Consider the following 27,569-nt stretch of genomic DNA (forward strand, 5'->3'; position numbering starts at 1 on the left):
TGGCTGATGAAATGTCTGGTTTTCTAGGAGATGGATGCATAAAAATCAGATGGCACATGCATGGTCCGTGTCCCGTGCCATTTTTTTCTTGCACCCATTGACTTGCATTTTCAAGTCCCATCCGATATACTCGGCAAATCGCAGCATGCTGCAATTTTTTTCTCAGTACGAAATGAGCTGAGAAAAACATTGCAGATGAGCAGGGAATCATAGAGTAACATTAGTCAGAGTGCAATCCAATTTTTTTAACTGATTGCACTCATCCTTTTTTAAGCAAATGGGTATGAGCCCTTACTGTGATTTCTTAATCTAACTTACCTCTGTCTCCAACAATACGAGAGACCCAGTCAGCTACAGAAATCACATTCTTGCTGTCAGAAATATCTAGTATTGTTGTTTGCAATCTGCTTGATGTTTCCTTTTTCAACTTCTCAGCTCCTTTCTCTGTCAGGCAAGATGCCAGAACCTTCATTCCACGTTTATCAAGTTGCTTGGCCAGCAGGTTTCCAAATCCAGTGTCACATCCGGTAATGAAGATGTATTTGTCTGAGAGGTTCTCCAGTATCTGACTCTGCTTGTACCATCTGATTACAAATAACAAACCCAACAGCACCAAAACAAGGAGCCACATGGTGGAAGAAGAAATTCTAAATAAAAAGGAAAATATCAGTTTTGTTTTAAATGCATCTGTCAGAATTAAAAATTGGTTGTGTGAACGGCTTCATAGACTTACAATGGTCCAGGTGTGATCTGATGTTTTGTCGGGTCACACTTGGACCAATAATACGCTCCTGTGCACCTACCTGAATATGGAGTGATTACTAATAGTGATGAGTGAGTGTGCTCGGTACTCGGGTTTTCCGAGCATGCTCAGGTGGTCTCCAAGTATTTGGGGCATGCTCGGAGATTAGGTTTGACTCACCGCAGATGCATGATTTGCAGCTGCTAGACAGCCTAAATACATGTGGGGATTCCCTAACAAACAGACAAACCCTACATGTATTCAGGCAGTCTAGCAGCCGCAAATCATGCAGCTGCGACGACTCAAAGATAATCTCCGAGCATGCCCAAAATACTCGGAGACCACCCGAGCATGCTCGGAAAACCCGATTACCGAGTACACTCGCTCATCACTAATTACTAAACTAAATGCACCAGAATTCTGTAATGATTTGTTACAAAATCTCTTTTAGTTTTCAATGATGGATATACAGGTGCTTCTCACAAAATTAGAATATCAGCAAAAAGTTAATTTATTTCAGTTCTTCAATACAAAAAGTGAAACTCATATATTATATAGAGTCATTACAAACAGAGTGATCTATTTCAAGTGTTTATTTCTGTTAATGTTGAGGATTATGGCTTACAGCCAATGAAAACCCAAAAGTCATCATCTCAGTAAATTAGGATAATTACCAAAAAAACCACCTGCAAAGGTGTTATGACTGCGACAGCAGACGCGGCCTAGCAGATGCCTCCACGTCGCCAGATATGACGACGTGGGGCAAGCGTCCCTAGTGGAAACGGAGTGTGTACCCACTGGACCACATAGAGTAACCTGGACCTACCCAGACTAGGGAAGAACAGCGAGCAGAGTCTGTGGTAGCTGAGCAGATGGCAATGTGCAGAACGAGATTACACCACATAACTTCAGGTATGAAGAAACAAAGTTTACTTAAATGAAAACACAGTACATAAACAAAACATGGATGCCAGAATCCCGATTCCTCATGAAGCGATGGCCAGGGGACCACCACGGTGCAGGAATACTATTGTACACAAGATGAGGTGCAAACAACAAAGGGTAGATTTATTGGGAGGCAAGGAACGAAGTGAACGAGGAAGATGCAAACAGGCGTATACAATGGCAAAAGACAATTTACAAGGGTTATAAACTTTATCTTTTCCGTAAAATAGCACGGTGCTCCAACTATTACAGACTCAAAATATGTCTAACAACCCAAATGTAAACAATAAACGAGTGATGATGCTACTCTACGTATAACCTCCCTGGCCTTTACTAAGCAGGCCACACGGCTCCCGTGTACTGACTATTGAAGCCTACACTAGGCCCTAACAGGTGCAGCAAACAGGAACAGACTCACGGTGATGTTGGGGACTCAGATCCAGTCCCAGGGGGGCCCCCAGCAGTTTAATATGGTGGTGCGCATGGCTTTCTGTCAGCTCTGTGAAACGTGGGCTTCTCCTTCCTTCTGGATCCTAGGGATGCTCCTGGTAACTGTAAATCCCTTCCTCTGTATCTTCGTGGCTCTCTTGCAGCTATATCAGGACACAGTTCCTCTCTTTTTCAGGTGTCAGCACAAAAATTCCTCTCTGCAGAAGCCTCAGCTCACACACGCTGCTTCAGCTCCACACCTGCACTCTGCCAGACTACACTGTGTTCCAAATTATTATGCAAATAATATTTCCTCATATTTTCTATTTATTTTCATAAATTACCGATCTGAATTGCAGTCATTGTTATTTTCCAGTCATCTACTATTCTAGTATAATTGCAATGTTTTGGAACAAACTGCCTAAGAAAACAGTATCTTTAAAAAAAAAATAAACACTCAAAATGCATGTTCCAAATTATTATGCACAGCAGAGTATTCAACCTTTTTTTTTTATTTTGAACAAAAAAAAGGTCAATTGTGAAGTTATAAGCATTATCAGCTTATTACAAAATGAAATCAAACAGTTTTCAAGTGAAAACTTTATTCTAGGTGATGTTACATTTGCACATAGGACCCCTTGTTCGAAAGTAGCTTCTGAACTCTCTCGTCCATTGAATTTGTCAGTTTTTGGATGGTTTCTGCTTCAATTGTTTTGCATGTGGACAGAATACCCTCCCAGAGCTGTTGCTTAGATGTGAACTGCCTCCCGCCATCATAGACACTCCTTTTGATTATGCTCCAGAGGTTCTCAATGGGGTTGAGGTCAGGGGAAGATGGTGGCCACACCATAAGTTTGTCCTCTTTTATGCCAATAGCAGCCAGAGATACAGATGTTTTTTGCAGCATGAGACGGTGCATTATCATGCATGAAAATGATCTTGGTACGGAAAGCACGGTTCTTCCTCTTGAACAATGGCAGGAAGTGTTGTTTTAGAAACTCCACATAGATTATGGAGTTCATCTTTACCCCTTCAGGAATCACAAAGGGTCCGACAATCTCTCTCCCCATGATTCCAGCCCAAAACATTACTCCACCTCCTCCTTGTTGGCACCTTAGCCGTGTTTTCATGGGGTGTCCATCAACCAGCCATCCTCCACTCCATCCATCTGGACCATTGAGCATTGCACGGCACTCTTCAGTGAACAAAAGAGTTTGGAAGTTAGTCTTCATGTATCGTTTGGCCCAATGGAGCCATTTATGCTTGTGTGCAGTGGATAGAGGTGGTTGACAGGATGGCTTACGTACAGCTGCAAACCTCTGAAGGACCCTGCATCTTGTTCTGGGGACGTTGGAGGCACCAGCAGCTTCAAAAACTTGTCTACTGCTATGACAAGGCATTTTTGCAGCTGCTCTTTTAACCTTACGCAATTGCCTGCTGGAAAGAGTCCTCAATTTTTCCTTATCAGCACGCACACGTGTGTGCTGGGAATCAGCTACATACTTCTTGATTGTGCGATGATCGCAATGAAGTGTCTTGGCAATGTTGATTGTAGTTATGCCTTGACCTAAATACTCCACAATTTGTTGCTTCTCAGCAGCCGACACATCCTTTTTCTTTCCCATTTTGGCAAAAAATGTAGGCTACTTAATAATGTGGAACAGCCTCCTTAAGTAGTCTTGCCTTTATTTGGACACACCTGCCAAACTAATTTGCACAGGTATCTGCAATTGCTTTCAGTGATATAAAGAGCCCTGACACACATCACCATCAATGAGTTTAAATGACAAACAAAAAAATTCTAACCTTATCACTCCTAAACTCTTTGTGCATAATTATTTGGAACACAGTGTAGTTCATCACACCGACTATTGCAGGGGAGAAGCAGAACATTCCATCACGCCAGACAAGGGGGTGCAACCTCTTAAAGTGACAGCGTGTTCCTTACTGTCCATAACAGCACCACCCTCTTACATGCCTCCCTTCTTAATGATGGTCATCCTCGGCCATCACAGCATCAGGGTCAAAGGGTAATGGAGGAACGTTCAATGCGGAAACAGCACCTATAGAGGAGGCAATAAAGTTGCAAAAACAGACAGAGCACACTGTTCTACATATCGGACTGGAGGAACCCCTGCATTAGACCTCTGGGATCTCCGAAGCTCTTGGCTGCCAGGCAAGACTTGACTATCTTCCAGAGGAACACTTGTTGCAGGAGACATTGTGAGCTCTTGTCTGGTCTTGTCCTCGCATGGAGGTACTGGTACATCCATGGGATTACCGTCTCTGTGCGGCTGGGGACCCCCAACTGTGTCAGGGACAGTCAACCACTCATCATCAATTTCACCATCAGGCATGATAGATTCAGGAAGTGGAGTAGCGCGTTCAGGCGACAATGGGGTAGAAGAGACCTCAGACTGGCAAGGCCACAGCATATTTCTGTGAAGTACTCTAGGGGCGGATGCCCCAGTCTCAGTCTGTACCTTGTAGACAGGCCGTAAGCATACACTCGCTTGATAACTTTGGACGGCTGTACTTCCCATCTCTCACTTAGTTTTCCCTTGGGGCGTTTCTCTCTGACTAATACTCGGTCTCCAGGTTGGAGGGGTAACTCTTGAGTCGGCTTGCGGCCCGTATGTTCTTTTTCTTGCAGCTGCTGACCCGCCAACCGCCGTATCGTTTGCAATCGTTGCCGATGCTCTTTCACCCATGAGATGACAGTTCGCTCCATCAGCTGCTCTGGCTGTTCCAAATTCAGCTCAATGATCTCTCGTCCAGCTCTTCCAAACAACAGTAGATAGGGGGTATAACCCGTGGTGGAGTGGACCCGATTGTTGTAGGTCCAGACCAATTCTGGCAGATAGTCTGGCCAACACGACTTCTTATCCTCCTCCAATGTTCTCAGCATTTGAAGTAAGGTTCGGTTGAAGTGTTCACAAGCTCCGTTGCCTTGAGGGTGGTAAGGGGTGGTCTGGGACCGCTCGATGCCATACATACGATACAATTCTTCCATCACCTTGCCTTGGAAACATGCGCCTTGCTCGGAGTGGATGCTCTGTGGGCACCCATACACCCGGATGAAGTCTTGACAGATGGCTCTCGCCGCCGATTCTGCAGTCTGATCTCTAGTCGGAGTGACTACTGCAAACTTAGAGAAATGATCGGTCATCACCAAACAGTATTGCAGCCCCCGGGCCGAGTGTCCCACGAGGAGATAGTCGATCAACAAGACTTCTAGCGGTTCCTTAGTTTGTATGCTTTGGATGGGTGCCCTCTGTTCGGTACTCTTAATGAGGTCACATACTCAACATTGCCGGCAAACCTCTTCCACCACAAACTCCAACCGGGGGCAATACACATACCACTGTAAACATTGGTAGGTCTTTGTGGGGCCGAAGTGTGCTCCAAATTCGTGGGCTTCTTTATCTACTTCTTGAGCCATTCTCCCTGGGATGACCACCTGCCACCTTACTTCCATATCTTTTGGCTGTTGCCTCTTACGATATAGCACTGACTCTCGCACTTCCAGTCTATCCCACTGGTGTAACACACTCCTCATTTCAGAGTCCAGATCATCTCTCTCTTGTTTGCCAGGTTTCCACTTTTGAGTTACCCACCATTTCATCTGTCTCAACCCTTCGTCTTCATCCTGAACATGTCCCCATTCCTCATTGGTTCTCCCCAGGGAACAGGGTAATGCGCAGGCCTCCCTTCTTGACTGGGCCGCAACCATTGGGGGCTTAAACTTACGAAAGTCTGGGGTTTCTTCCTCTTCGAGTTGCTCATCAAGATTTCCCACTGGAGTCTCCACAGTCTCTCTTGACAGCCCATCAGCATTTGCGTTTTCGGTAGCAGAGCGATAATGGATGGTAAAGTCGAACTTGGCTAGGCGAGCCACCCACTGTTGTTCCAAGGCCCCCAATTTAGCATTCTCAAGGTGGGCCAGGGGATTATTGTCTGTTCGAACTTGAACCTTTGTACCTGTCAGGAAGCCTGCAAACTTTTCTGTCATGGCCCACACCAGGGCCAGGAGCTCTAACCGGAAGGAGCTGTAATTGTGAGGGTTTCTTTCGCTGTCTCGCAGGGACCTGCTAGCATACCCGATGACTCTCTCATGTCCATCCTGTATCTGAGAAAGTACTGCACCGAGTCCATGAAGGCTACCATCTGTGTACAACAGGAATGGTTGATCGAAGCCTGCGTAGGCCAAAATCGGGGCTGAGGTAAGCGCATTCTTTATAGCCTGGAAGGCCTCATCTTGTCCCTGTGCCCAGGGGATGCGCTGGGTCTTCGGCACTCCAGCGGTCCCCCTCAACAACTCAATAAGAGGACCCGCCACCTTCGCAAAGTCTTTAACAAACTGGCGGTAGTACCCAGCGAGTCCCAGGAAGGCCTGGAGTTCTCTCACTGTTTGAGAGACTGGCCACTTCTGGATAGCAGCCACTTTTTCTGGCGAGGGTAGAACTCCATCTGGTGACACTATGTGGCCCAGGTACTCGATCACTCTCTTGAAGAGGTGGCACTTCTTTGGCTTCACCTTCAGGTTATGAGCCCGTAGTCTTCCAAGTACCTGTCCAAGCCGGGCAAGGTGTTCTTCGAATGAGGCCGAAAACACAATGATGTCATCCACATAGATCAGGGTAGCCTCTAAATTTAAGTCTCCCAAACACTTTTCCATCAGTCGTTGAAATGTGCCTGGAGCATTGGAGAGCCCAAAGGGCATCCGGTTAAACTCAAACAGCCCCATAGGGAGGATGAAGGCGGTTTTCCCTTTGTCTTTCTCTGCGACGGCTACTTGCCAGTATCCACCTGCTAGGTCCAGGTGGAGAAGTACTTGGCTTTCCCCAACGCTGTCAAGGATTCCTCGATGCGGGGCAATGGATACGAGTCTCGAACAGTGCAGGCATTGAGTTTCCTGTAATCTACACAGAACTGGATGGTCCCATCCTTTTTCTTGACGAGCACCACGGGGCTGCCCAAGGGCTCTGACTACTCTGCACCACTCCTGAATCCAGCATCTGCCTCAGTAATGTTTTCACCTCTTGATACATCTTGGGCGGGATCTGCCGGTATCGTTCTCGAAATGGACGAGCTTCCCCAGTTGGTATCTCATGCGTGATGGCTTCAGTACAGCCGAAATCTTCGGCGTGATGGGTGAATGCGGCCTGATTTTCCCACAGCGTAGTTTCTATTGCTTTCACACACTCAGGGCCCAGAGCCTTCACATCCACTTCCATTTGATCAAGGATGACCCCTCCACTCCACTCCGGGGATGGCGTCTCTTCGTCCCCTGCAGCAACTGCTAGGGTCCACCCCGCACCTTCTTTCGCTGATAAAGACATCTCCTTCTGACTCACCACTTCACCCTTATGTAGGTACACCAGGGCCAGATCTGTCCCTCGTGGCAAGGTGACCTCCCCGGGGCCTACATTCAAAGCTCTTATGGGGACATGTCCTCGCTGGACCACAGCTATCATATGAGCTATCATGACTTCTTGGTCCACTCCTCTGCCACAGGCTGAACAACCACTTCCAACCTATCAAGGTCGCGGTGAGTGCCCACTGGAAGGTACTATAGTTTCTCGCTCGGGAGGTAGGATTACAGGTTCTTTGCCAGGGGCCCTGATGACCCCTACCGTCTGATAAGATGGCACACTCTTCTGCGTCCCACAGATGCGGATCAGTCGTTGAAGGGCTTCTTGAGTAGGCTTATGTGTAGAAGCCTTCTTCTAATATCCAGGTCCCCGTTTGGTAAACATAATCTGATCCAGTTCAAGTAGGATATTCATTCCCAGTACTACAGGCACATCTTCCTTGATAGGCTCAGGGACTAGCAGGATCCCTTTTCTCCCAACTTCTTGCCCACAGATTCGAATATTCATCCACACGACCCCTGTGACCGGGATCGGTTGTTGGTTGGCAGCAAACAACCGGATCAATGTCTCTTTTTCTGGCTTGGCCAGGTCCTGGAAATGCTGCTTGAAATACGCTACTGGCATCGTTGTCACTTGTGACCCGGTATCTATCAGACAATCCACTAGAACTCCTTCGAATTCAGCACGTAGGATGGGGCTCCCAGCAATCAAGTGTTCATTATGATATGCAGCGGCCTCTCTTCTCGCCTCCCCCACAGAGTGCCGCACTACTGCGGGGGTTGGTAGTTTAACGGCGGCTTCCACTGGCCTTGAGTATAGTTCCGACAGTCTCTTTCAAGGTGCCCCCGTCCTCCACATTCCCAGCATTGGATGCCTCCTCCTCTCTGGGGGGTACCTCAAACCTGTCCTCGTGCCTCCGATGCCTGATGGGAGGGGGCTTGCTCCCACTGATCCCTTATCGGTCGGGCTGAAGAAGTACGGTGGGTCAGACTGTTGCAGTACCCCCACTCTTCGCTCCATCTGGGTCAGTTTCTCTTGCACGTTGACAAGGGACCGCTGCAAGTCCTGCACCACCTGGACCAGTGGAGCGCCCCCACATGTAGGGCAATGGGGTACTCGGTACCAGGTCCTTCTCTGCTCGGGGAATGTCACGGTGGCCCGACGGTGTTCGTGACGCCACCTGTGGTATTCGGTCAGGATGAGCGACGCTGCTGAGGGGTCCACTGGGGTGATGTTATAGCAGCTAGATGGTGCACCTTCCCACAGGTGAAGTATGTCCCCAGGGCTTCCCAAATGTGTAGATGGTGATGGTAAAGGCGCGGTAATAATGAGGACACAAGGTTACAGTCTCTTTACCTTTTACTGAAGACTTCAGCGTCCACAGTCCAGAGTACCGTTCACAGGGCAGGCTTAGTCCGGCTGGTCCGAAGGCATATCCAGAACTCCCCTGTGCAGTTGGAAATCAGTAGCCTTCCTACTAGCACCTGTGTGTTGTAGTACCTCCCTGCTGAGCACCACAGGATAGTCCTCATAACTTTCGTGGAAGTTTCTGATGTTCCCTCTCCGTCCCCCAGATGGTATGGCTAGGACGACCCATATGATGGGGTAGGCCTGGAGCTATTTTATAGGGACCCTCGTGACGCCCCTCTCCCACAATTTGCCTCCATTGTCTTCATAGGTGTAAAGGTTGGGCAGCCAACTTGGAATTGACTGTCCTGCCGTGTTTCAAAGTAATGCGTAGAGCTTATTACTCCCTCGGTGTTCCGGCCACCGGCCACGCGCCTCAGAAGGATGTTGCCGATCTTAAGGCAGAACTCCTCCCGGTGATAACTCCTTGTGCTTTGATCTCGCTTCTCACTCTCCACAATATACTTCGCTTCGTGTCCTTTCTTAAGATGCTGCCGCAATAAGGTGCAGGCGCAGCTCCGTAACGTTCTATCTCGTGCTCTGTCTCTGTCAGGATCCCACCCCTGACAGGGACCTCTGTCTGCAGCTCAGATGTTCCTCATTCTCCCCCTGTCTGCCTGACAGGTCTTCTCTGGGTCGAACCCAGGTAGCTTTCTCACTCACTTCCTATCCAACCCACCAGTTTTACCCGTGTGTGAGGAGTGGCCTAGTACATAGAACCTTTGCTCCCCCTGGTGGACTGGAGTGTGAAGTGTAGTGTGTGACTGTGATACCTGACAGGGTGAACTCCTTTAGTACCATCATATGTAACATCACTCCCCCTGGTGGGAGAATGACATTACTGCAACGACCAGGACTCTGGGGCCCTGCCCCAGTACCTCCTGATGGTTTGGATCCCCTCTGGTATTGGCACCCTGGACACGCATCACCCCAGACATATAGATCTCTTCTTTACTTCGGGCCTCTGTTTCCGCCAGGATTTGACGAAACATAAGAGCTGGATCTGCCCAGACCCGTTCTGACAGTACTCACCTCAAGTATTTGCTGTGCAGTCCCAGAATGAATTGCTCCCGGAGTATCCGGTCTTTAGAGCCCATGCCACCAAATCCATCCGCCTCCTTTCTCTGCACCTCTGCTAACACTTCTTGCAGTGCTGTTGCATACTGAGAAATTCCTTCTTCTTCCCGCTGTAGCCTAGAAAAAAATTTGGCGCGAAGGTGTCGGCGCTAGCAGTCTTGCCGTAGATCTCTTCCAGGAACTTCACTAGCTCCTTCAGGGTACTGCGGGTGAGTTCTGGTTGTAGGCAGACATTTCTACGGGCTTCTCCCTCTAGGGCAGTTAACGCAATGTCCACTTCGAGGTCTGGGCTGATGTTATAAATCTTCAGGGTGCCTTGCAGCCGGGACACCCAGTCGGACAGTGGCATATTCTTGCCGTCAAACTTTGGTAGCACACTAAATATGGTGCCCATAGGGAGTGTCCTTGCAGGGGTTCCACCAATGCCCACAGCATCTCCAATAACATTAACATTCCCACCATTGCTGTCTGCTGCCTCCATCTTGGTGACAGTACCCTGCTCGCAGCGCCACTTGAAGCGATGGCCGGGGGACCACCACGGTGCAGGAATACTATTGTACACAAGATGAGGTGCAAACAACAAAGGGTAGATTTATTGGGAGGCAAGGAACGAAGTGAATGAGGAAGATGCAAACAGGGGTATACAATGGCAAAAGACAATTTACAAGGGTTATAAACTTTATCTTTTCCATAAAATAGCACGGTGCTCCAACTATTACAGACTCAAAATATGTCTAACAACCCAAATGTAAACAATAAATGAGTGATGATGCTACTCCACGTATAACGTCCCTGGCCTTTACTAAGCAGGCCACACGGCTCCCGTGTACTGACTATTGAAGCCTACACTAGGCCCTAACAGGTGCAGCAAACAGGAACAGACTCACGGTGATGTTGGGGACTCAGATCCAGTCCCAGGAGGGCCCCCAGCAGTCTAATATGGTGATGCGCATGGCTTTCTGTCAGCTCTGTGAAACGTTGGCTTCTCCTTGCTTCTGGATCCTAGGGATGCTCCTGGTAACCGTAAATCCCTTCCTCTGTATCTTCGTGGCTCTCTTGCAGCTATATCAGGACACAGTTCCTCTCTTTTTCAGCTATCAGCGCAAAAAGTCCTCTCTGCAGAAGCCTCAGCTCACACACGCTGCTTCAGCTCTACACCTGCACTCTGCCAGACTAGTTCATCACACCGACTATTGCAGGGGAGAAGCAGAACATTCCATCACGCCAGACAAGGGGGTGCAGCCTCTTAAAGTGACAGCGTGTTCCTTACTGTCCATAACAGCAGCACCCTCTTATACACACATCAAGGAAGGGTACACATCTCAGGATAACAGACAAAGGAAGGAGGACATGACGGGTTGATGCAGTCCAGGGTTATCTGGCATGGGCATACTAGGACGGCCTCATTCTGAGGCCTCAGGCATAGCACAGGCTCAGCAGGAGAACATCAGACACCAACCTTGGACAGACGTCAGACAATGGCAGGGGTCATCATGGGTTGATGCAGTCCAGGGTCATCTGGCATGGGCTTACTAGGATGGCCTCTCTCTCAGGCCTCAGGTGTAGCACAGGCTCAGCAGGAGAACTTCAGACACCGACCCAGGATAGACGCCATTACAGGGTGGACCCCGTGGAATGAGGCTGGACATCAGGACATCGGACACAGGCAGTACACCAGGACACAGGCTAGACACCAGGACACAGGCTGAGCATCAGGACACAGGCAGGACATCAGGACGCAGGCTGGACCTCAGTACAATGGACATCAGGTCATCGGACACAGGCATGACATCAGAACACCAGATAGACATGTGGGACACTGGCGTGGCAGCCCAGGTCGTCGGCTACATCAGGACATCAGGGATACCGGATGGACATATGGGACTCTGGCATGCAGTTCAGGTCATCGGCGACATCAGGACGCAGGATAGACATCTGGGACACTGGCGTGGCAGCCCAGGTCATCGGCTGGGACACGAATGGCACAGGACCAGGCAGCGGTGGTCATCAGGTTCTTAGCTATGGCTGTCAGGCTCCGGGCATCGGACCTAGGAAGGAACTCAAGCAGGATGGTGCAAGCACCGCCGGACTGGACCTGGGCCGGATGGGGTTAGCAGCGCATAGCAGGCTGAGCACAGCATAGTGAAAGCTCAGCAAGAACACCGGACTCCATCTTTAAAAGATGAGCCAAGGAAGTTCACAGTCACTGGGTACGGGGTGGCAGACACAAAATGACTTAAGGAACATAAGACAGAGGACACAGTTCAGACAGGGTCAGGTACTGGATAAGCAAACTTCAGGATAGGTGGATCTGTGTACTCTGCCCCCAGAACAGGTGGAAAAACAAGACACAAACGGATTTGGGTACTCTGCCCCCAGAGCAGGCGGGATCTGGGTACACTGCACCCAGAACAGGTGGAAAAACAAGACACAAAAAGATCTGGGTACGCTGCCCCAGAACAGGTGGGATCTGGGTACCCTGCCCCAGAACAGGCAGAAAACGAGACACTAACAGATCTGGGTATTCTACCCCCAGAGCAGGTGGGATCTGCGTACTCCGCCCCAGAACAGGTGGAAAAACAAGATACTAATGGAACTGGGTACTCTGCCCCCAGAACAGGCGGAAGACAGGTATCAGCTCTCCTAGAACAGACTGCAGACAGAACGGGAGCTAGATACCTCACACGCTAGGCTAGACTCAGAAACACAATGCAATTCTCTGGCAACGCCCAACAGGAAAAAGAGAGGTTATATAGGAGCTGCCCCTCAGTGATAGGCTGAGGAAAGGAACATAGGTGCACACACAAATCCTGTTAAAATCAGGGTAGGTGTGGCAGCGCACACCCTAAGCACAAACAGAAATCTTTACAGCACAGTCAGCACAGGAACTGTGGCTTAGAACTCCTGGCAGCGACTACTAGCCATAACACACATGGTAAGTCATGCACCAAGCTGCAGAGGACCTTGAAACCCATGGATTGCTTCCACAGCAGCAGCCAGGAACCACACATGCAGATGGTTATGCAGCAGAGCAAAGACATCACAGCACATGTACAGCTATGCAGCGGCACAGGGAACTGAGCCGCATCCATACAGGTAACAGACTACAGTATCCCTGCAAGTTAGGGGGAGAGGAACAAGGGTTCAAGCAGAAACATGCAGAGTAATGCTGAAGAAACAAGGTATAAACCCATCGGCGTTACAAAAGGCATCCTAAGTTTTTAAAAAGGTCCCTTAGTGTGTTTCAGTAGGCTCCACAATCACGGAGAAGATTGCTGTCTTGACAGATGTCCAGAAGGCAATCACTGACACATTCCACAAGGAGGGTAAGCCACAAAAGGTCATTGCTAAAGAAGCTGGCTGTTCACAGAGTTCTGTATTCAAGCCTAATAACAGAATGTAGAGTGGAAGGAAAAAGTGCAGTAGAAACAGGTGCACAAGCAACCGGGATAACCACAGCCTTGCAAGGATTGTTAAGAAAAGGCCATTCAAAAATTTGGAGGAGATTCACAAGGAGTGGACTCCTGCTGGAGTCATTGCTTCAAGAGACACCACACCCAGACGTATCCAGTACATGAGCTACAAGTGTCATTTTGGATTTTAAAATAATTTTTCAAGCTAGTGTAAAAAAGTATTCTAATTTACTGAGATAATGACTTTTGGATTTTCATTGTCTGTAAGCCATAATCATTAACATTAACAGAAATAAAAACGTGAAATAGATCACTCTGTTTGTAAAGACTCTATATAATATATGAGTTTCACTTTTTGTACTGAAGGACTGAAATAAATTAACTTTTGATGATATTCTAATTTTGTGAGAAGCACCTGTATTAATTAGAGAGCTTCTCCTATCATTTGCAATATTAAATACGGACAGCACACAGATGCCATCCATATGATGTGATTTTCACTGACTCATAGATTTGTATTGACACTTTTGATCTGTGATAGCGGGAAAAAAATGGACACATCTGCTTGAGTCTTGCACAGACGCAGGGTCAATGAAAAATCTCAGATATGAGAACAGCCCCATAGTCTATAATGTGTACGTATTATATCTATAAAACGGGATAGAACACATTCAACACAGACATGTAAATAAGGCCTTACATGCCTTGTACCACATTTATTATGTAGAAGAATTGATCAGTTGTTCCTTGTGAAAGGTGTGTGGCTTTGCTGGAAAGGGATGTGGCCTTTGTCAAAATTTGTGTGCAAACACTCCTTGGGCCTCTAGCTGGTAAATGGCATAGTAGCAGGAAAAAAAAAGTATGCTTTCAGCTAAGCGCATGAATGCAGTGCTCCCTTAGGCTACGTTCACATTCGCGGCGTGCGCCGCATGCGTCATGCGCCCCTATATTTAACATGGGGGCGCATGGACATGCGTCGCACTTGCGTTTTGCGCCGCATGCGTCGCTGCGGCGCCCGCGTCCGGGCGCAGAGGACGCAGCAAGTTGCATTTTTGCTGCGTCCAAAATCAATTAAAAAAAGGACGCATGCGGCGCAAAACGCAGCGTTGTGCATGTGTTTTGCTGCGTTTTTGTTTGCGTTGTGCGCTGCGGCGCCGACGCTGCGGCGCACAACGCAAATGTGAACGTAGCCTTAACCTGAGCCATTCAAATAGCACCCCATCCCAAATACATAATGTAACTGCAGACTTGTGAATCCTCACAGCACATGCACTGCACGCTGTGAGGATTCCCCAGTGTTGAGATTGGGCAATTTGCATACATGTGGTCACTAGCCGTGTGTTGCATCCCTCAATATGAGTGAATTGAGCGGGGCTGGACACATCTAGTTGGAATGTGTCTGAAAGTATACAAGTAACATACTTTCTGTCACATAACTGCTGGCTCCCGGCACTGGAGAATTCTAGCAGTATAATGATTCACAAGTCTGCAGCCACATAGAGTGACTGCAGACTTGTACCCCAAGTCCCCTTTAATTAGATAATAGTATTCCTACTGTAAGAAGTTTAATAATCTACAATCCTTATATTATATTTCGCATTCCAGAAAGCTTACTCACTATTTTACTGTGTTCATCCTTAAAACTTAATTTGAACAAATGCTGCAACTGTTTCTCAGTTGTGTCTAAAAATGTATCTTGCTGTATAAAAATTCCTACAGTACCATGTTAACTATGAGTTGGCTTATATAACATGCTGTACAAACATTCTAGCTGTATGTGTGGAAACAACCATAATGTCAGAGGAAAAGATTTTATGCATATGGTGATGGTAACGTGCGTCCTCAATGATGACATTGTGAGACCTTTGTGGTCACATAATGCTGCTGTTATTGAATACTGACCATACGGGTACTTATAAAAGATTAATCCTACCTTTTACCTCCGGTTCTTGGGATCGTATATAGTTAGAGAACAGAACTGAGATATTTCAGCAAACAGGAAATAAGTAATGGACTTTAGTTTTTTATATCATACTGTGCAGTTGGTCACGCTGCATTTCGTCAGGGCTGGTTTGGCACAAAAACTTGGAGTGGATCCAAAAGGGAGAAGTTTAAAGCGAAAGACTGTATATCGCACTGAACGAACATTGACCCAAGATCATATGTAATAGGCGATGTTTGTCTTGGCAGAGTTCAGATGTATCCATTTTATGCAAACATACAAGGACACAAGAAACACATTGAAACCTTTATTTCAGCGACGGCCACTATAACTATGCTGGAAAAAGTCATACAGTCAGGGTAAAATGGATGGGTGCCACATACTTGCTGTATCTTTCATACAAAGTTAATGTTCTACTTTTGGAGCTGCCTCGCTGAAATTATCATTAACTTAGATATCAATAGTTCAATAACGTCTAAATGTACAACGCCAGTTTTTAACCCATTCTTAAATATAGGCAAACAGTATTGTTTTTACTGCCTCATGTGTGAATAAAACACAATCTTTGTTTTCCATCATACAGTAAAAAATTATCAAAAAAGAAGGTCCTGATAGAGGTCCCTTTTAGGACTTGTTAACAGGACCATATTTTCGGTCCGAGTGCTGTCCATAAAAAAACGGACCACACTCAGATCAATGTTCTTCAATTAGGCAATGCAGATGAGCAATTTTTTTTAACACTGATTGAATCTACAAGTGAAAAACAAATTGCAGAATTAAATATTTTGCTCTGACATGTTGGTTGTTTCCACACGAACAGATGGAATGTTGGAAAATGTTTTAAACAAGTTATTACATGGATAACATGATATTCTTACTGTGAGAATCTCAATCTACGAAGCTTTAATTATATTTTGCATTCCATTCTCTATTTTACCCTATTTATCATTAAAACATTATTTGAACATACAAGGCAGGATGGATCCATGCTTTCATGTTGTTTACGCCAAACTCTGACCCTACCATCCGAATGTCGCAGCAGAAATCGAGACTCATCAGACCAAGCAACGTTTTTCCAATCTTCTACTGTCCAATTTCGATGAGCTTGTACAAATTGTAGCCTCAGTTTCCTGTTCTTAGCTGAAAGGAGTGGTACCCGGTGTGGTCTTCTGCTGCTGTAGCCCATCTGCCTCAAAGTTCGACGCACTGTGCGTTCAGAGATGCTCTTAGGCCTACCTTGGTTGTAACGGGTGGTGATTTGAGTCACTGTTGCCTTTCTATCAGCTCGAACCAGTCTGCCCATTCTCCTCTGACCTCTGGCATCAACAAGGCATTTCCACCCACAGAACTGCCGCTCACTGGATTTTTTTTCTTTTTCGGACCATTCTCTGTAAACCCTAGAGATGGTTGTGCGTGAAAATCCCAGTAGATCAGCAGTTTCTGAAATACTCAGACCTGCCCTTCTGGCACCAACAACCATGCCACGTTCAAAGGCACTCAAATCACCTTTCTTCCCCATACTGATGCTCGGTTTGAACTGCAGGAGATTGTCTTGACCATGTCTACATGCCTAAATGCACTGAGTTGCCGCCATGTGATTGGCTGATTAGAAATTAAGTGTTAACAAGAAATTGGACAGGTGTACCTAATAAAGTGGCCGGTGAGTGTATATATATATATATATATATATATATATATATATATGTGTGCAGTGGACTATGTATAGATTTACTGTGTCACTGGCAATAATGTAACATCTGTCTTGAAAAGCTGCATGTCGCACCCAGGTGTTAATATGTACTGTATTTTCCTGGGACAAGTAGAATTCTGTCTCCAATCTCACCAAGGGGTCCTGCTGGAAGTTGAGAAGAGAGGTAACATTTGGCACCTCTTAGCTCTTGGAAAGGAGATGTTCTTTTCTATCTTTTATTTGGCAAAGGCTGTTCATCGATATGGCAGCCCAGTACAAGAAGCAGAGCAAAGAGGCTCTGACCGCCCTCTGTGAGCAGAGAGCAATAGAGACGGCCGACAGATCCAGGGAGCTGCTGATACGCACCTTGGTCAATCAGGACATAGAGCAAAGTGCTGGTCATCTGGGCAAGGAGAGAGCCCACCTCAGAGAGACCCCGCAATGCCAGCTCTTGCACCTGAGATGCCTGATGGAAGTGTCAGCAATGCCAGTGCTGAGGAGCCTATGGACTGTACTTTGCAAATGGACTTACAACGGCTGGGAACAAGTGATCCCAATTTGAACATGCAGCTTATCCTACAGCACCGACAAGCTGAGAGAGAGGCTGCAGAACGCCGGGACCGACAGGCTGAGAGAGAGGCAGCCGAACGCCGGGAGGACAGAGCTTTCCAGCTTCAGATGGCTCAAATAGAGCGGGGTATCAGTTCTCAGATAACTCCCTCCCAGGACATAAATCCAAGGAGACCACGTCTGGAAAACTTCCCTGTGATGGAGAAGGATACGGACATAGATACTTTCCTTCGGGGGTTTGAAAAAACCTGCAGGCAATACCATCTACCCCGTGAGCAGTGGGCGCAGTATCTAACCTCAGGGTTGAGAGTCAAAGCCCTGGAAGTTTTTGCTGACCGCTCACCAGAGCTAGATGGAAACTATGAAGCCATAACAGAGGCCCTGATCAGGAAATACAACCTAACACCAGAAGTGTATCGGAGTAAGTTCCGGAACCTACAACGTGGATCAATTGACAGCTATGCAGATGTTGTGAGCACCTTGAGGACCATGTTCCACCAATGAATCAGGGGACTTTCTGTTAACAGTTTTGAGGACTTAACGGATCTTATGGTTAAGGATCAATTTCTTCACATGTGCCCCACGGATGTATGACAATTTGTGTGTGATCGGGAGCCACAAACAGCAAATCAGGCTGCAAGGATTGCGGACTGCTACGTGGCTAACCGGATGCCTGAGGTGCGGAAGCCATTGGGTTTCAGCTGGAGGGGAGGTAAGCCAAATGGGGACCCTTCTCCCTCTGCCGGCCGATCACCAGTGCTGTCCAAGCCCACCTTCTATGGGGCCCTGGGGAATAGACATTCTCTAGGCGATGCACGCCGGTGCTTCTCCTGAAACAAAATGGGACATGTTAGCGCTGTCTGCCCTGATAGGGAAAAACACCCAACCACAGCCACAAAGCTGTCCGTGTCCCCACCATCTGTCCTCTTTATGGCCAGCTCTGATGAGAGGGTAATGAGAACTGTCAATCTGTCACTGTTGGCAATAAAGTCACCAATGGTATCAGAGACACTGGGGCAGAGGTGACCCTGGTGCGTCCAGTCATGATAACCCCTGCCGATATCATACCAGGAAAGACTATGTCTATAACCGGGATTGGAGGGGTCAGCCATGCCATGCCCATGGCCCGTGTGTACCTGGACTGGGGAGCAGGGAAAGGATTGAGAGAAGTGGGAGTATCAGAGGCTATTCCCACCAATGTGTTGTTAGGCACGGACCTGGGGAGGATATTGTCCCACTATGTTCCTGCCTTGCAAGTAAATGATACAGAGAAGGTGGAAGAAAGTGACCCACCTGAGATCCCGTGCGAGGAGGGAAAATGTCCCAATGCACAGGACTGTAAATATGTGGCAGCTGAGACCCAGAGTCAGGCTGCGGCTCAGACTCAGGCCCAGAGATTAGAGGATGAGTATCAGACAGAACTGCCAGAACAGGAGGCACATACTGTGGTCCCAGAGCCTCCGTACATGGCAGACCCACCAAAGTCCCTGATAACAGACACTGAAGACTCAGCTTCAGACCAGCGCCTGGCAGTCACACTAGGCCAGGGCCTGCAGGCTGACAGTCAGAGCTTCCAGGAGGCCCTGCAGACAGATGTCAGTCTGGAAGAGTTCAGATGTCTTGCAGACCAACCCCCTGCTGCTTCTGGCAAAGAGAGAGTATACTGGGACCAGGGCAGACTGTATACAGAGACTATCCCCACGGATACTACAGAATCTTGGGACTCTAAAAGGCGGCTGATCGTCCCTTATCCATTTAGGGAACAATTATTGAGAATTGCCCATGAAATTCCTTTGGCCAGACACTTTGGAATACAAAAGACTAAAGGCACCTTCACACTGAACAACTTAACAACGATAACGATAGCGATCCGTGATGTTGCAGCGTCCCGGATAGCGATCTCGTTGTGTTTGACATGCAACAGCGATCAGGATCCTGCTGTGACATCGCTGGTCGGAGCTAGAAGGCCAGCACTTATTTCGTCGCTGGATCACCCGCTGACATCGCTGAGTCGGTGTGTGTGACACCGATTCAGCGATGTCTTCACTGGTAACCAGGGTAAACATCGGGTTACTAAGCACAGGGCCGCGCTTAGTAACCCGATTTTTACCCTGGTTACCATTGTAAATGTAAAAAAAAACCACTACATACTTACATTCCGGTGTCTGTCGCGTCCCCCGGCCTCCGCTTCCCTGCACTGTGTCAGCGCCGGGCATAAAGCAGGGCACAGCGGTGACGTCACCACTCTGCTTTCCGGCGGCACTTACACAGGATGCAGGGGGAGTGCAGGGAAGCGGACGCCGGGGGATGTGACAGGCACCGGAATGTGAGTGTGTAGTGTTTTTTTTTTTTTTACATTTACAATGGTAACCAGGGTAAACATCGGGTTACTAATCGCGACCCTGCGCTTAGTAACCCGATGTTTACCCTGGTTACCCGGGGACTTCGGCATCGTTGGTCGCTGGAGAGCTGTCTGTGTGACAGCTCTCCAGCGACCACACAACGACGAAACAGCGATGCTGCAGCGATCGGCATCGTTGTCTATATCGCTGCAGCGTCGCTTAATGTGATGGTACCTTAAAGCTTGCCTGACACATAACTTCTATTGGCCCAAGATGGGGACAGATATTGCCAATTACTGTCTGTCATGTCTAGTTTGTCAGAGAGTTGAAAAGTCTGGGAGTATACAGAAATCTCCATTGATACCACTGCCTGTGATCTAAGAGCCTTTCCAGCGAGTGGCTGTGGATATCATAGGGCCACTTGCAATCCCTAGCAGCTCTGGCAAAAAGTACATCCTCACAGTGGTGGACTATGCTACATGATACCCGGAAGCCGTGGCACTGTCCTCCATCTGAGCAGACAAAGTGGCGGATGCTTTATTGACTGTGTTCTCTCGTGTCGGTTTCCCCAGGGAAATGTTATCCGATCAGGGAACCCAGTTCATGTCCGATCTAATAATAATAACCTTTATTTATATAGCGCCAACATATTCCGCAGCGCTTTACAGTTTAACAGCTTCAAACACAACAGTCATAAGTAACAATGTTAACTGTCATGAATCCCCAATGGCTAGGGATAGCACAGGATAAGCAAAGTATAATAAATATCGGACGAGCTCTAGGGTGAGGGAACCTGGGCTGACCGCTGCCCTACGCCTGACAAACGCAACTAGAGATAGCCAGGGAGCGTGCCTACGTTGGTTCTAGACACCACGCACCAGCCTAAGAGCTAACTAGTACTGCAGAGAAAACAAAGACCTCACTTGCCTCCAGAGGAATTAACCCCAAAGGTATAGTTGCCCCCCACATGTATTGACGGTGAAAATGAGAGGAAGGCACACACATAGAGATGATGTATATAGCTTTAGCAAATAGAGGCCCGCTGAAAACTAGAAAGCAGAATGACACAAAAGGGGACTGAGCGGTCAGCAAAAAACCCTAATCAAAAAAACCATCCTGAGATTACAAGAACCCATGTGCCAACTCATGGCACATGGGGAGAACCTCAGTCCACTAGAGCAACCAGCTAACAAAGAGACATTCTAAGCAAGCTGGACAAAAAACCAAACAACTGAAAATCAGCACTTAGCTTATCCTGAAAGATCTGGGAGCAGGTAGGCAGGAACCAAACAGAGCACATCTGAACACATTGATAGCCGGCAAGGGAAATGACAGAAAGGCCAGGTAAAATAGGAAACACCCAGTCTCTGATGGACAGATGGAAACCAAAGGCCGCAACCCACCAAAGTCACCCAGTACCAGCAGTAACCACCAGAGGGAGCCCGCAAACAGAATCCACAACAGTACCCCCCCCTTGAGGAGGGGTCACCGAACCCTCACGAGAACCCCCAGGGCGATCAGGGTGAGCTCTATGGAAGGCGCGGACCAAATCAGTCGCATGAACATCGGAGGCGACCACCCAGGAATTGTCCTCCTGACCATAACCCTTCCACTTAACCAAATACTGGAGTTTGCGTCTGGAAACACGAGAATCCAAGATCTTTTCAACAACATACTCCAATTCTCCCTCCACCAGCACCGGAGCAGGAGGCTCGACCGAAGGAACAACAGGCACCTCATACCTCCGCAACAACGACCGATGGAACACATTATGAATAGCGAACGATGCTGGGAGATCCAAACGGAAAGATACAGGGTTAAGAATCTCCGAGATCCTATAAGGACCGATGAACCGAGGCTTGAACTTAGGAGAAGAGACCTTCATAGGGACAAAACGAGAAGACAACCACACCAAGTCCCCAACAAGAAGTCGGGGACCCACGCGGCGACGGCGATTAGCAAACTGCTGAGTCTTCTCCTGAGATAACTTCAAATTGTCCACCACCTGATTCCAAATGTGATGTAGCCTGTCCACCACCACGTCCACTCCAGGACAATCCGAAGACTCCACCTGACCAGAGGAAAAACGAGGATGAAACCCCGAATTACAAAAAAAAGGAGAGACCAACGTGGCCGAACTAGCCCGATTATTAAGAGCAAATTCGGCCAGTGGCAAAAAAGCAACCCAGTCATCCTGATCAGCAGAAACAAAACACCTCAAATAAGTTTCCAAGGTCTGATTAGGTCGCTCCGTCTGGCCATTCGTCTGAGGATGGAATGCAGACGAGAAAGACAAATCAATGCCCATCTTGGCACAAAACGTCCGCCAAAATCTAGACACAAACTGGGATCCCCTGTCAGAAACGATATTCTCCGGAATCCCATGCAAACGAACCACGTTCTGAAAAAACAAAGGAACCAACTCAGAGGAGGAGGGCAACTTAGGCAAGGGCACCAAATGAACCATCTTAGAAAAGCGGTCACACACAACCCAGATAACGGACATTTTCTGTGAAACCGGGAGATCAGAAATAAAATCCATGGAAATGTGCGTCCAAGGCCTCTTCGGGATGGGCAAGGATAACAACAACCCACTAGCCCGTGAACAGCAAGGCTTAGCTCGAGCACACACTTCACAAGACTGCACAAAGGTACGCACATCCCTAGACAAGGAAGGCCACCAAAAAGACCTGGCCACCAAGTCTCTTGTACCAAATATTCCAGGATGACCAGCCAACACAGAAGAATGGACCTCGGAGATGACTCTACTGGTCCAATCATCCGGAACAAACAGTCTTTCTGGTGGACATCGATCCGGTTTATCCACCTGAAACTCCTGCAATGCGCGTCGCAAGTCTGGGGATACGGCGGACACTATTACCCCATCCCTAAGGATACCAGCAGGCCCAGTGTCTCCAGGAGAGTCAGGCACAAAACTCCTGGAAAGAGCATCTGCCTTCACATTCTTTGAACCTGGCAGGTATGAAACCACGAAATTGAAACGAGAAAAAAATAACGACCAACGAGCCTGTCTAGGATTCAAACGCCTGGCAGACTCAAGGTAAATGAGATTCTTGTGATCAGTCAAGACCACCACGCGATGTTTAGCACCCTCAAGCCAATGACGCCACTCCTCAAATGCCCACTTCATGGCCAAAAGCTCCCGATTACCCACATCATAATTGCGCTCGGCGGGCGAGAATTTTCTAGAGAAGAAAGCACATGGCTTCATCACCGAGCCATTAGAACTTCTCTGTGACAAAACCGCCCCCGCTCCAATCTCGGAAGCATCAACCTCCACCTGAAAAGGAAGTGAAACATCTGGTTGACACAACACAGGAGCAGAAGAAAACTGGCGCTTAAGTTCCCGAAAGGCCTCCACGGCCGCAGGAGACCAATCAGCAACATCAGCACCCTTTTTAGTCAAATCAGTCAAAGGTTTAACAATACTGGAAAAATTAGCAATGAACCGACGATAAAAATTAGCAAACCCCAAGAACTTCTGAAGGCTCTTAACAGATGTAGGTTGTGTCAAGTCACAAATAGCCTGAACCTTAACGGGATCCATCTCAATAGTAGAAGGAGAAAAAATGTACCCCAAAAAAGAAATCTTCTGGACTCCGAAGAGACACTTTGAGCCCTTCACAAACAGAGAATTGGCCCGCAAAACCTGAAACACCTTCCTGACCTGTAGAACATGAGACTCCCAGTCATCAGAAAACACCAAAATATCATCCAAATACACAATCATAAACTTATCCAGATATTCACGGAAAATATTGTGCATAAAGGACTGAAAGACTGACGGAGCATTGGAGAGTCCAAAAGGCATTACCAAATACTCAAAATGGCCCTCAGGCGTATTAAATGCGGTTTTCCACTCATCACCCTGTTTTATCAGCACCAGATTATACGCACCACGAAGATCTATTTTAGTGAACCACCTAGCCCCCTTAATGCGAGCAAACAAATCAGTAAATAATGGCAATGGATACTGGTATTTGACTGTAATCTTATTCAGAAGGCGATAATCTATACAAGGCCTCAGGGAACCATCTTTTTTTGCCACGAAAAAAAAAACCTGCTCCCAGAGGGGACGAAGATGGACGAATATGTCCCTTTTCCAAGGACTCCTTAATATAATTCCGCATAGCAGTATGCTCTGGCAGTGACAGATTAAATAAACGACCCTTAGGGAACTTACTGCCAGGAATCAATTCTATAGCACAGTCACACTCTCTATGAGGAGGGAGCGAATTGAGCTTAGGCTCCTCAAAAACATCCCTATAATCCGACAAAAACGCAGGGATCTCCGAAGGAGTAGATGAAGCGATAGAAATCGGAGGTGCATCATCATGAACCCCCTGACATCCCCAGCTTAACACAGACATTGTTTTCCAGTCCAGGACAGGATTATGAGTTTGTAACCATGGCAGACCAAGCACTAGTACATCATGTAAATTATACAGTACAAGGAAGCGAATCACCTCCTGATGAACGGGAGTCATGCGCATGGTCACTTGTGTCCAATACTGCGGTTTATTCATAGCCAATGGTGTAGAATCAATTCCCTTCAGAGGAATAGGAACTTCCAGAGGCTCTAGACTAAAACCGCAGCGTTTAGCAAATGACCAATCCATAAGACTCAGGGCAGCGCCTGAATCCACATAGGCATCGACGGAAATGGAAGACAGTGAAAAAATCAGAGTCACAGACAAAATGAACTTAGACTGCAGAGTATCAATGGCAAAAGATTTATCAACCCTTTTTGTGCGTTTAGAGCATGCTGATATAACATGAGCTGAATCACCACAATAAAAACACAAACCATTTTTCCGCCTATAATTTTGCCGTTCACTTCTGGACTGAATTCTATCACATTGCATAGTCTCAGGTGCCTGTTCAGAAGACACCGCCAACTGGTGCACGGGTTTGCGCTCCCGTAAACGCCGATCAATCTGAATGGCCATAGCCATAGACTCATTCAGACCTGTAGGCGCAGGGAACCCCACCATAATATCCTTAATGGCCTCAGAAAGACCATTTCTGAAGTTTGCAGCCAGGGCGCACTCATTCCACTGAGTAAGCACCGACCATTTCCGAAATTTCTGACAATATATTTCCGCTTCATCATGCCCCTGAGAGAGGGCTAATAAAGCCTTTTCAGCCTGAATCTCTAGGTTAGGTTCCTCATAGAGCAATCCCAATGCCAGAAAAAACGCATCCACACTGAGCAATGCAGGATCCCCTGGTGCCAATGCAAATGCCCAATTCTGAGGGTCGCCCCGTAGGAACGATATAACAATCTTGACCTGTTGAGCAGGGTCTCCAGAGGAGCGAGATTTCAAAGAGAGAAACAATTTACAATTGTTCCTGAAATTCAGGAAGGTAGATCTATCTCCAGAAAAAAACTCTGGAATAGGAATTCTAGGTTCAGACATGGGAGTGTGAACAACGAAATCCTGTATGTTTTGAACCTTTGCCGCGAGATTACTCAGGCTGGAAGCCAAACTCTGGACATCCATGATAAACAGCTAAGATCAGAGCCATTCAAGGGTTAAGAGGAGGTAAGAAGCAGCTAGACAGCAATTAAGGGCTAGGCAGCAAAACTCTGAAGTAAAAAAAAAAAAATAAAAAAAAAAATTTCCCTTGAACACTTCTTTTTCTACTGCTTCAGCCCAAACAATTAACACTTTGTGGGCCGGCTATACTGTCATGAATCCCCAATGGCTAGGGATAGCACAGGATAAGCAAAGTATAATAAATATCGGACGAGCTCTAGGGTGATGGAACCTGGGCTGACCGCTGCCCTACGCCTGACAAACGCAACTAGAGATAGCCAGGGAGCGTGCCTACGTTGGTTCTAGACGCCACGCACCAGCCTAAGAGCTAACTAGTACTGCAGAGAAAACAAAGACCTCACTTGCCTCCAGAGGAATTAACCCCAAAGGTATAGTTGCCCCCCACATGTATTGACGGTGAAAATGAGAGGAAGGCACACACATAGAGATGATGTATATAGCTTTAGCAAATAGAGGCCCGCTGAAAACTAGAAAGCAGAATGACACAAAAGGGGACTGAGCGGTCAACAAAAAACCCTAATCAAAAAAACCATCCTGAGATTACAAGAACCCATGTGCCAACTCATGGCACATGGGGAGAACCTCAGTCCACTAGAGCAACCAGCTAACAAAGAGACATTCTAAGCAAGCTGGACAAAAAACCAAACAACTGAAAATCAGCACTTAGCTTATCCTGAAAGATCTGGGAGCAGGTAGGCAGGAACCAAACAGAGCACATCTGAACACATTGATAGCCGGCAAGGGAAATGACAGAAAGGCCAGGTAAAATAGGAAACACCCAGCCTCTGATGGACAGATGGAAACCAAAGGCCGCAACCCACCAAAGTCACCCAGTACCAGCAGTAACCACCAGAGGGAGCCCGCAAACAGAATCCACAACAGTTAACAATGCAATAATTAAGGCAACACAAGACGACCCTGCTCGTGAGAGCTTACAATCTACAATGAGGTGGGGAGATACAAAGTACAGGTGTGTATTTACAATGATGTATTTACAATGATGGTTGAGCCATCTTCAGGGAGTGGGGCTTAGATGGAAGTAGTGAATGGGCTAGACACAAACAAAATAACTGATTAGGGAACGTGATAGGCCGCTCTGAACAAATGTGTTTTGAGGGAGCACCTAAAATTATGCAAATTGTGGATGGTCCTAATTTCTTGGGGTAGAGCATTCCAGAGGATTGGCGCAGCACGGGAGAAGTCTTGGAGTCGGGAGTGGGAGGTACGGATTAGTGCAGAGGTTAGTTGAAAGTCATTTGCAGAGCGCAGAAGTCGGTTAGGCCGATAGACAGATATGAGGGAAGATATGTAAGGGGGTGCCGCACTGTGAAGAGCTTTGTGAGTGAGAACAAGTACTTTGAATTGTTTCCTGTTATGAATGGGCAGCCAGTGTAGCGACTGGCGAAGAGCGGACACGTTTGAGTAACGATTAGCTAGATAGACAACCCTTGCTTAAGGATAGACTGGAGAGGGGAATGTCGAGTGAGGGGGAGGCCAATTAATAGAGTGTTGCAGTAGTCCAGGCGGGAATGGATCAGGGCGACAATGAGGGTTTTTGTTGTTTCTGTAGTGAGAAAAGGGTGGATTCTAGAGATGTTCTTTAGGTGTATGCGGCATGAGCGGGCAAGAGATTGTATATGGGATGTGAAGGAGAGATCGGAGTCAAACATAACACCCAGACAGCGCGCCTGCTGCCGGGGTGTTATTATGGTGCCACCCACGGAGAGGGAAACGTCAGGTCAGGTTTAGGGAGGTTAGTAGATGGTGGGAGCAGAAGAAGTTCAGTTTTGGAGAGGTTGAGTTTCAGATAGAGAGCGGACATGATGTCGGAGACTGTGGACAGACAGTCAGTGGTGTTCTGTAGTACAGCAGGAGTAAGGCCAGGGGATGACGTGTATAGTTGTGTGTCATCAGCATAAAGATGGTACTGAAAGCCAAATCTGCTGATGGTCTGTCCAATTGGGGCCGTGTAGAGGGGAAGGGGGCCAAGGACTGAGCCCTGGGGTACCCCGACAGTAAGAGGATGAGGAGATGAAGTGGAGCCAGAGAACAGAA

General features: G+C 47.5%; 1 protein-coding gene and 1 pseudogene across 2 annotated transcripts in view; one reads left to right on the forward strand and one right to left on the reverse strand.

The window, feature by feature from the left end:
- Nucleotides 1–15,486, reverse strand: part of LOC143816806 (retinol dehydrogenase 7-like) — a 45,312-nt gene extending 29,826 nt beyond the window's left edge. Inside the window, exons 1-2 of one of the 2 annotated variants that reach the window (XM_077297662.1) lie at nucleotides 15,322–15,486; nucleotides 319–647 (exon numbers count right to left, since the gene is read on the reverse strand). In XM_077297662.1, coding sequence (XP_077153777.1) covers nucleotides 319–631 — 313 coding nt within the window. In that variant the 5' untranslated portion in view covers nucleotides 632–647; nucleotides 15,322–15,486. The remainder of the gene's footprint in view (nucleotides 1–318; nucleotides 648–15,321) is intronic. The other variant, XM_077297663.1, reaches the window with a different exon arrangement.
- A 1,796-nt stretch (nucleotides 15,487–17,282) lies between these two features.
- Nucleotides 17,283–27,569, forward strand: part of LOC143817756 (uncharacterized) — a 40,944-nt pseudogene continuing 30,657 nt past the window's right edge.

Source organism: Ranitomeya variabilis, chromosome 3 (assembly GCF_051348905.1).
Source record: "Ranitomeya variabilis isolate aRanVar5 chromosome 3, aRanVar5.hap1, whole genome shotgun sequence".
NCBI lineage: Eukaryota > Metazoa > Chordata > Amphibia > Anura > Dendrobatidae > Ranitomeya > Ranitomeya variabilis.